This window comes from Chinchilla lanigera, unplaced genomic scaffold (assembly GCF_000276665.1).
Source record: "Chinchilla lanigera isolate Chin_1 unplaced genomic scaffold, ChiLan1.0 scaffold00022, whole genome shotgun sequence".
Classification (NCBI taxonomy): Eukaryota; Metazoa; Chordata; class Mammalia; order Rodentia; family Chinchillidae; genus Chinchilla; species Chinchilla lanigera.
Window position 1 is genome coordinate 11,787,025 of NW_004955423.1, and position 9,900 is coordinate 11,796,924.

A 9,900-nucleotide genomic window follows, 5' to 3' on the forward strand; every position below is an offset into this window, starting at 1 on the left:
TGGCCAAATAACTGTTCTTTTACTAGTTAAAATATGACATCTAAGTACTCTTGAATGTAAGCTGGAATTTACAACACATTTAAGTGACATATTCCCTTACACACTAAAGGACTAGAAAAGCCTGTAATATGAACATATACATAAGTATAAGCTTTGTATTTTGCGAATGGAACAAACAAGTATTTTTAAAAATTAAAAGATCAATTTAGAGTAACCCGTACTGTATTAAGTCACACCTAAAATGAATGGACCTAAGATACCCTAATTGTTCACAGACTGATAGAGCTGCAGTTCCTGGGAAGGGGAACAGTAATGTAACTTTTGAAGCCCATGGTTGTGACTACAGCAGAGCAGCTATCAAGGATGTGGAAACTTTATACCCAGATGAAGTCTGGGCATCCCTGCTCCGAAAGGAAAGCCCACTCAGTTAATAGTAAGTGCACGGGCCCTAAAAGGCAGTGGGCAGTTTGATAATTTTAAGCATCGAAACTATCTTACACGAGGGGGAAACCTACTTGAAATTTAAGACACTATCAACATTTTTATAAAGAAATCAGATTTAAAAGAAAATTCCTTTTGGTGGCAAAGATGTCACCAAACTTCCAACTGTATTCTATAGGACAAAGCTCATTTAAAAAACTTACTTTAGCTAAACAGAAAATTAACCATTAGGTTCCATGTACTTGTTTGTATCATAACCAAGTTTTGACTGAATAAGCAATGCTTTCTTCTTGTTTTTAAGTTCATTACTAAGAGCCCAACCCCAGTTAGTTTATATGTGAAGCAGTTACCACAATATTATGAAAGTTCAGATGCTGAAAAGTAAAAGGGTAAAAGACAGAAAATTAAAATATTTGATTATATAAAGCCACATGCCAGCAAATAAAGCTTTATAAATTCCTGAAGAATTTTAGCAAAAACAATTACATGTACTCATTCTCAGAGGATTGTTAAATCTGTTTGAACATTATTTCTTACAGAGAAATCACAGAATAATTTCTTCTAATATATTACCTTATCTACATGCACAGGATATGACTGAAAATTACAGTAACTGTTTAAATTTAAAAATGTTTTATTATACTAAAACTCACGTTGCCATTAATCCCCTTCAAAATCCTCACTTCTAAGACACTGATCCCACTTTTCTTACCACTTTCTGAAGCAGCTCTGGAAGTATTCTTTCGTGAGTGTCTTTAGGTGTGCTGTTACAACTTCCTCAGTGTCCTGAATGGGGTCAAAACATTCACCTTTCATGGTCATTCAGATTTTGGGAAAGAGCCAGGAGTTGCATTGTGTCAAACCAAGTGAGTATGATGAACAGGGGTGTATTAGATTTTGATGAGCTCCCATTTCCTTTGGATGGCACTCAGCAGCAGCATTCACTGGCTTTTTTATCACACCTTTGTGAAGACACTCATGGAACTGTCTCGGAGTGGCAAGCATGATGGGATCAGTGTTCCAAGTGAGGGGAATTAATGGCAATGTGTCCTTTCCTCTAATACTTTAAAAAATGTAAACACACACTGTATTTTCTGATCAGCCCTCATAGACACAGGGCTCCTCTTTTACCTTACTGTACACGTTTATAATATTTCACTACCTAGTGTCTACTTCACTGTACCCATCTTTAGAATGATGAATATAGACTTAAAAATTTTTTCTTTAAAATTCAATAGTTCATATCAGGTGTGTCTACAGTTGGTGATTTCTAACTTGGCAGAAGCAAGAAGCAATCAAGAACCACTAAGTTTTACAAGCATTTGGTATGGATGTTTATGATATAAACAGGAAAAATCTATTTGTTGAGATTCAATTATACGATTTTTGAACTGAGAGTAAAACCTTTCCATGACAACAGAAATTGCCATTCACAGCAGTCTATAAGGATATGTATCCTCAAACTGCAAAAGTATGTTTTAGGGACTTCTCCTCAATCTACTGCTGAAAAAAATCAATTTAGAAAAATCATTTTTATGATGCCTAAATTTAATGGCAGAGCCTCTTAACTATTTTATTTTTTAGTTTGTGTATGATGCAATAAACAAAAATACTTTCAGAACAGTCCCCTATCAAAGCTTTTCTGCTAGATTTTGTGCATACGTGATGGATTATTAGAATACATGTATGTTCTTTTCAACAGAAACAATAAACAGGCAACTTATTTCTATTCTTTCCCATATCCATGGGTTATAGCTTGAAGCCACTTAAAGCAAAGGGATGGTGGTGAAGAAAAGGATCAATGTATCAAACCCAATTACGCAGCATACATAAAAGTGCGCGTTAACTACTTGAAAAAAATTCACATTTATTTACTGTCAAACCGTGTTAAACTTTACACTGGATATTAGTGATGGGCTCATTATTAACAGGTTTACACAAAGGGATGAAAAGAAAAGCAGAATTTTGCTGAAACAATTTACATTTCATTAGAACTTTATCATAAAATAAATTAATTACTAAATATAGGCAGAAGGAATATGGAAGAGTAATATTTGTTTTATTTTATTTTTTAAAAAAGAATAGGCACCTTTTGTTCACTAGAAAGTTTGTGAGAAGTGCCCAGTGCCCCTCTTGGCCCTCTGTTCAAGAATAAACAGAGGGATTGACACACAATCTTTTCTAGATTTCACCACACTTGTGCAAGGCATGGCATACCTGGCTTCGAAGAGTTTTCTCCCCATAAAACACGTTCTTTTGGCAATAAGAAATTTAAATGTAAGAATAAAGACTAACTGGTCAAAGCAGAACACTGTATACAGTGGAAAATAAGTGAAAATGGGTAGAACTTGCTATGACAAAGTGTAAGAAAAATCATTTTGTAACATATGTGCAACCAAGAGCTTTTCACAATATTTTCTTCAAACTTTTAAAATTATTTTAATGACAATTATATTTCAGTTGGACACAAATGTATTTATTTTACCCTAGCAATAGAACAAAATATAATTTCTTTAGCCATTTCTCATGAGAATAGTTCATTGTACAGTTGAGGAAACATAGGAAATAAGGCCTGTGGCTTGATTGCTAGTGGTTAAACATGTTTTCAATCTTTGCCTTAATGTAAAAGATTTGCAGTGAACTGCAAACTGATGCAGAATATCTCTCCTGCTTTCCAAGTCTTGTCAGGAACAGTAAGGTACAGTAAATGTGTCCCACAGGATTTTAAAGCCTACGTCTTGTATATAATACAATGCAGGCCTACAAAAATGGTGCAGCCATATTTACAAATTTAGTTCACAAACTGCTGCAGTAAAATGGCTGGAAAGTTGTGTTTTGCTTGTTTCACAATTTCTCTAAACAGCAGCAGAATTTTAAAATACCTGGTTGGCATCTCTTTGCTTTGTAACAAATAATTCATTTAGTATACTCTGTGTATATACAAAGTTTTTGTACGTTTTATAAAAATTCACAGAACTGCAAGGTTCAGTCACCTCTTTTTTTTACACCAGAGAACCACAGGTCAACAGAGTCGTCTCTTCAAGTGGACTTTGAGGGAGCGGCACTGGGCCAAGAGTCTTTATTTATTTATTAATACTTGCATGTGGCCCTTGGGATTCCTCAGCGGTGTTATTAAAGACTCGTCACCAGCTGCATCTGTCCTTCTCTGACATCCCCTTCCGGAATGCACCCTTCTTTGTTAATGGGGATGATGTAGCCATCGCTGTTGCCCCGGCTGATCTGGTAGCACATCTGAAGCTGATGGTGGCCAGATCCAAGATTTGGCATGCTTTTATAGTAAATGTCCTCGTTCTCGCTCCTGCGGGAGGGAGACAGGTCTTCCTCCACGTCGGGGCTGCTCTCAGGATAGGGAGAGTCTCTAAGGTTGGGCATGCTCGTGTAAAGGGAGTCTCTGTTGGGGGACTGGAGGTGGTCCTCGGCCTCTGCCGTCAGCTGGGACACGTAGCTGTCAGTTCCCTCGGGCTTCACTTTCTTCTGGGGTTGGTACAGAAGGGAGTGAGTCCGCTGAGGAATGAGCGGGGCCTCGAGTTCTTTGTGATGGAGCTCCAGCCCTGGATTGTCGCCATGCATCAAAGACGAAGCGTCCGCCACGAGAGCGTCATCTTCGCTGCTGCTGCCTCCAATCACAGGTTTGACTGGGAGTGTGAGCTCGAGGTTGTGGGTCTTGCTGCCGCCCCGGAGGTTGTTGTGCACCAATTCTGAAATGATCATTTTCTCAAAAGCAGTATCATTCAGACTTAGTCCACAGTCCACCACCTGGACACCGTCATTATAGTCCCCCTTGCGCAGTGAGTAGCTGTTGTTGAAATTACCATTTAGCGGTAGAGTATCCATGGCACTTGTATCCCTGGCATTGTTCAGTGAATGTCCTGAAACCAAGAGCGGGGAGTTACCGTTACTGCCTCTGTTCCTCCGTAAAGCAACTTTATCTCTTTTGCACAAAACTTTTTAATGTCGTTCAGGACAAAGTTGTATTTGAAAGCTAACACTTGCAAAGTGCCAGGCTTTCCCGCATTCCCAACTGTAAACAGTTGCATCCCCTTAGATAACAGGAAAAAGTGTTAAAAAAAAAATCATACTGTTTTCCAGGGAGGGAAAATGGCATACAGAATATGACTGCTTCAATTTCAGGGAGACGGCAGTTATGAATTGAATTTTGGTCAAATCTCTGACACGCTTACAAACAAGACTTCACTCCATGCCCTTGCATAGTTAATGCAAAGCAATTCATTAGTGACATTTACATTTTAAAGTACAAGACTATGGTTTGTAAAAATAAAATTAACAGAATTTGTCCTAAACAACACTAAATTAAAAAGGAATAAGTCACATACAAAACCGAAAGGCAAATGTACAACATAAACCCACGTAATTAGCAAGCAACTTTTTAAACAACATTCTAACATTTCCTTTTTCTGGAGATGAAATTAAAAAAAAAAAAAAGAATGAAAAAATGGACAGATACAAAAGAACTCATGTTCAACAGAGACAGCCATCTTTCATACTGACTGGGCCAGGGCCCACAAGCACCATCCAACACCACGATAGACAGCAGGTGGAATGACTCACTTTGAACAACTCACATCATGTCTGTCTGTTCAGGCTATCTGGCCTAAGAGTAGCTGATATATAAAAGAAAGTAAAATGATTTATTGTAACATGATGAAGAATTTCTAAGTTTCTCAGCAACTTAGAGCAAGGGTTCAACAAATTAGATTACCAGCAAAAGCAGCCTTTACTTTTCATTTAAGATTTCTTATGATTTTGAGTTCTTTTGGCACTAAGAACCTCTCTAATAGCAATGGCGCCAGGCTCCTAACCTTGGCCTGCAGCCCTGCAGTCTGCATCAGTCACAGTGACAGTAGCGAATGAACCAGCAGAGTCTACTGTACAAGACTGGCCCAAGGACACCATGGGCATGGAAGTCAAACGCAGAAATGTTAAGAGATTTCTCAAGTATGGGTCACAGAAATTAAACCAAGAATAGATATTAACTATGGAATGGGAGAAGGGTGTCAGCCTTGGCTAAGGTATTTTTGTTTCTAAAGGAATGAAGGATTGGATAAATCTGCTTGAGATATGAAAAGAGGTTTAGGAGGAAAAAAAATATGGTAACATGCTCTATTTGAATCAGAGTTGCATTTTCTACAGACACATAAACATGTAAACTAGGACATCACAGTGCTTCTCAAGCAAATGGAAAAAAAAAGTCGAGAAAATTAAATGGTCTGCACAATGGAAAGTTTAGTTATTCATTCTCAAAATCCTAGAGGAAAAAAAAAAATCACTTGTCTACAAATAGGTCTGTAAAAAAAAAAAAAGAATGAATGATGTTATTGAAATGAAACTGACCACTGTGAGGCTGCTGCATTGTATGCAAGGCTTGGAGGAGTTTAGGGAAAACTTTAATTCTTGGAAAAGAATAGGCAATTTTCCTTTTTAGCGCTCACTCCACGCTTAAAGCTGCAGATATCCTAGAAAACTCAGTTTCTCTCAGGAAAAAAGAAAAACCCAGTCTCTTCATGGCACAATTTCACGACCAATTATCCAGTCTGATAATTGTTGGATATATCACGATTCGGAAGGGTACTGTAATTGTTACTCATATTATTTTACAACTTCTGACCCAGGTTCTACATTTGAAAAATGGCCAATTCAGTTTGTATCGTGATCCCTGGGGAAATGTTTATTGTTTATAAATTAGTATGCATGTGCCACAGTACTATTTATAAAATCTACCCCTAGAAAACATTTGGTACTTTCAAGTGTAGATGACCAATGTATAGATAACAAGCTAGTGTTTGTTTCCTCTGCAGAGGCTCAATTTTTCAAACATTTTATTTTCTTTTTATCATTCCTTAGTAAATATAAAAATATATACTAGATATAATCCCAAAGGTGTTTTCTATGATATACTGCAGATTTAAGGCTTCTTTGGTTTTGAAGAGGCATCTTTTTCTGCCCAAGTTCAGGTAATTCACTTGAAGACTTTCCACAGCCTGTAGCAAGATTACTGTGGGGATGCAGAAATGGTAAGTCATTTATTAAGCATTTTGGCTGACAGTACTTCAGGCTTGATAGAGCAAATTATTTCAGCATTGCATGTACTTAAGTATGGACAGCATTTGCTACAGACCTCTATTACTGACAAAAGACAGTACAGAGAGGCGTACTATATGAGTTTGGTAACATTTTAGTTGCAAATTGTGAACCACTTGCCCGCTGAGTCTACTTCATGACTGCTAGTTATGTTTTAATTGTGCCCGTTAAAAATCATGCTGAAAAAATTTACATTTGATAGGCAAAGTTAAGTTTTACTCCCATACTTGTCTCTCTGTAGGTTGCTAGAGGAAAGCGTAAGGGAAAGTAAGAAAACAAGAGAATGAAAAGAGAAGCTGCAGTTACGTTGAAAAAGAATTTTAAGAAGAAAAATCAAACAAAACAGAAACAAAGTTCTCTGTTTAATTTAGCGGCAAATATTATTCACAGATAAAACTTGTATGCTAGCAGTAATTATGTCATCACTTTTACCAAAGTCTTGAAAATTCTGTTAATATTAAATAGATATTTTTTTAAAATAAGCTATTAAAAAACATAGTAAACAGGACAGGTTAGTGACCATTTCCCCCTCCCCCCATTTAAGAAGCATAGCTATAAACTGACTAATATTAACTGTATTCTCAAAGTTCCCTTAAGGCAAAAGGAAAACTACAATAAAGCTGCACTATACTATAGTTTGGTTATATTGGCATTATATATAATGCCAGATGTAGTTTTCTAAAACCTACACATCCAAGTGATCTTTAATTAGCTAGTTTATTCTAGAAACAAATTTTGTCAGCAAGCTTTAGAGTCAACTGAACAATATATTACATAGATAGGATACCTCTAAATGATATAAATCTTGAAGATGGGCTCTTGGACCACGTGATGTCAGTCCTGTAATAATATATTAAGATTTATGCCACCTGTATTAAAAACATGGATAATTATTGTAAATACTATCATGACTTGAGCTTTTACTATAATATAGTGCAGTTTTACAAGCCTGGCATTGGGCAATACCATAATTTTCTTTGTAACTGAGAAATTAAAGATATAATAATAATAAATACGGCAACTTGAGTATTTTGCAAACAGGGCAAAGATCAGAGCTCTTTAGCAGAAAGTAAAGGTAGTTTTATTTGTAAGTATAAGCACACCTGGTGAGTTAAACACAGGAGCTGAAGGGGCATTACATACAACTGTCTCAGCGAGCAATGTGTTATAGGGGTTGTTAGTGCCGTGGGGTCGAAGAAGAGGGTTTGTTAGTAGGTAATTGCCAGTCATTCCTAAAGCAAAAAACAAACAAAAAAACAAACAAAAAAAAAATAGAAAAAAATACATTAGTTCTCTTATTTTAGTATTTATTACAGTTGCATATTTTCTTTTTTTTTTTTTTAGCGCATCAGGGTAGCAGACAAGTTGGCAATGGAAAACCTGCCAAAATTTTCTGACTGTATTTGAACTACTAATTTGAAGGAGAAAGGGGAGAGGGAAGTTAAATTTCAGTAATTCACAGGTGCTTCCTAGTCCCCCAAGTAAACACCTGCTGAGGATGACATTTACTAATTTATACAAAATCACTGTTAAACAAAAATGGCAATTAAATGCATAGAGATCAACATTATGTTTCAAGATGTTACTGCTTAATATTAAAAACGTAACCACCGAAGCCCAGAAGAGGGAATCTCATACTTTCCGATTTACAGGTGTGGGATTATCCCTCATGAAAACATCTGTGTTAATACCGACTCGTACAAGCAGGAGGAAAAACAACTTTCACAAACAGCTAAAAATTAAGACACACTGCAGAAAGCTTCCCTTAGTAAATGCAAAAGCGTACATGCTGAGGGAAAAAACAGTGTAAAATGAATTATTAGACCACTCCCAGATGCTAAATAAGAAGAATTTTTGTTCTGTAATCTCATTCGACAGGTTTCAAAAGTTAATTTTGAGTAATTCACTTATTTTTTTGATAAGATCTTAGCAGAAATAGGAGCACATCAAAGCAATGGAATAAGCATACACATTTCACTCATTCTAATCGACAAATTATGAATCTTTACGTAGCAATCATGTTTTGCATGGCTAATGCGATTTGACTAACAATATTTTAAAATTCACGTTTGTTTTGATGCCACAGGCTTCTTTTGTTTTCACTCTAACACAGAATCTTGCCAAAACAGTGTGGACATTTCACTGTGAAAAGCTCTACTTTTGTTATATTACACTTCAGTCTATCAAAACTGAAAATACCTGGATAAATGACCTTTCCAAGGATCTGAACAGTAAGAATTTTTTTACATTACAATGAAATCTACCAAGCTTTTACTCAGGAATACCTGTGTCTATGAGGCATCTATGAAGGTATCCTTGCAAAATTATTTTATTTCCCAGGATATTTTAAGAGTTACATTGATTTGTATGATAAAGTTAAAGCTGCCACTACAGACACAGCAAACAATATGGAAAAAGTTTCTTTATACATTTTTATAATCTTTAATTTTTAAGTCAGGATTTATTATAAATATTTTAGCATTTATTATCTACGATTTTTCAGTGCTGGGGATGGAACCAGGGCCAAATGCATGGTTGGCAGGCCAAGCTCCAACACCAGTCATTTTTTTTTTTGTACCAGGAACTGAACTCAGGACCTTGCACTTGCCAGGCAGGCGCCTGTGCCTCTGAGCTATATCCCTGGCCCTATATTATGTACTTTTTGAAAAAAAACGAAAAGATGTCATAAAAATTTTACAATTTTTTCACTGCAAAATTAGCACTGTTTCACATGAACGGTAGTTATTCTAATTACATTAATGCTTTAAGAAGAAAATTTTCTTAAATGCCTTGGTTAGGAAGGAAAAATGCATACAAGGAAAACATCTTAATCTGTGCCAAAATGTGTTCTCAATGATCACTTTTTCAGCCTTTACTCATTAATGAGGAGTTCAAAATTGTATTTCCCGCATTACAATACTGAATAAAATGACTGATTTTATATGTGATATAAGAGATGGCTCAATAGGTTTATGAATCTGTGATGTAAACCCCAAAGCGGAAAGCTCAGCATTTTCTCTAGAGTCATTCTAAGCTGGCAAGAAGGACAAACTTCATACTGTGTACTGCAAACTCAGAATTTCCTAGTGACTGACCTTGATTAAGTGTTGAAGTGCTGTTGATGTCACCTGAGATAAAAGAAGATTCAGACTGCTTTCTCACAGTGTCATTCCACATCCTCCTTATACGACTCTATCAACACAAAACAGCAAGACACGTATGTTATGTTAGTTTTCCCAGATCTACCTTATTAAGAACACATAAAGGGGGCTGGGGATTTAGCTCAGCAGCACAGCGCCTGCCTGGCAAGCTCGAGGTCGTGAGTTCGATCCCTGGTAC

The 9,900-nt window shown here is 36.4% G+C and overlaps 1 protein-coding gene across 12 annotated transcripts in view; it reads right to left on the minus strand.

Moving 5' to 3' along the window:
- Positions 1-2,288: 2,288 nt before the first annotated feature.
- Positions 2,289-9,900, minus strand: part of Adgrl2 (adhesion G protein-coupled receptor L2) — a 273,166-nt gene continuing 265,554 nt past the window's right edge. For 7 of the 12 annotated variants that reach the window (XM_013514481.1, XM_013514478.1, XM_013514474.1 and 4 more), the window contains 3 exons: positions 9,657-9,753; positions 7,665-7,793; positions 2,289-4,331 (listed from right to left, as the gene is read on the minus strand). In XM_013514481.1, coding sequence (XP_013369935.1) covers positions 3,574-4,331; positions 7,665-7,793; positions 9,657-9,753 — 984 coding nt within the window. In that variant the 3' untranslated portion in view covers positions 2,289-3,573. Of the gene's footprint in view, positions 4,332-7,348; positions 7,431-7,664; positions 7,794-9,656; positions 9,754-9,900 lie in introns of all 12 variants that reach the window. The other 5 variants (XM_013514485.1, XM_013514483.1, XM_013514480.1 and 2 more) reach the window with 3 other exon arrangements.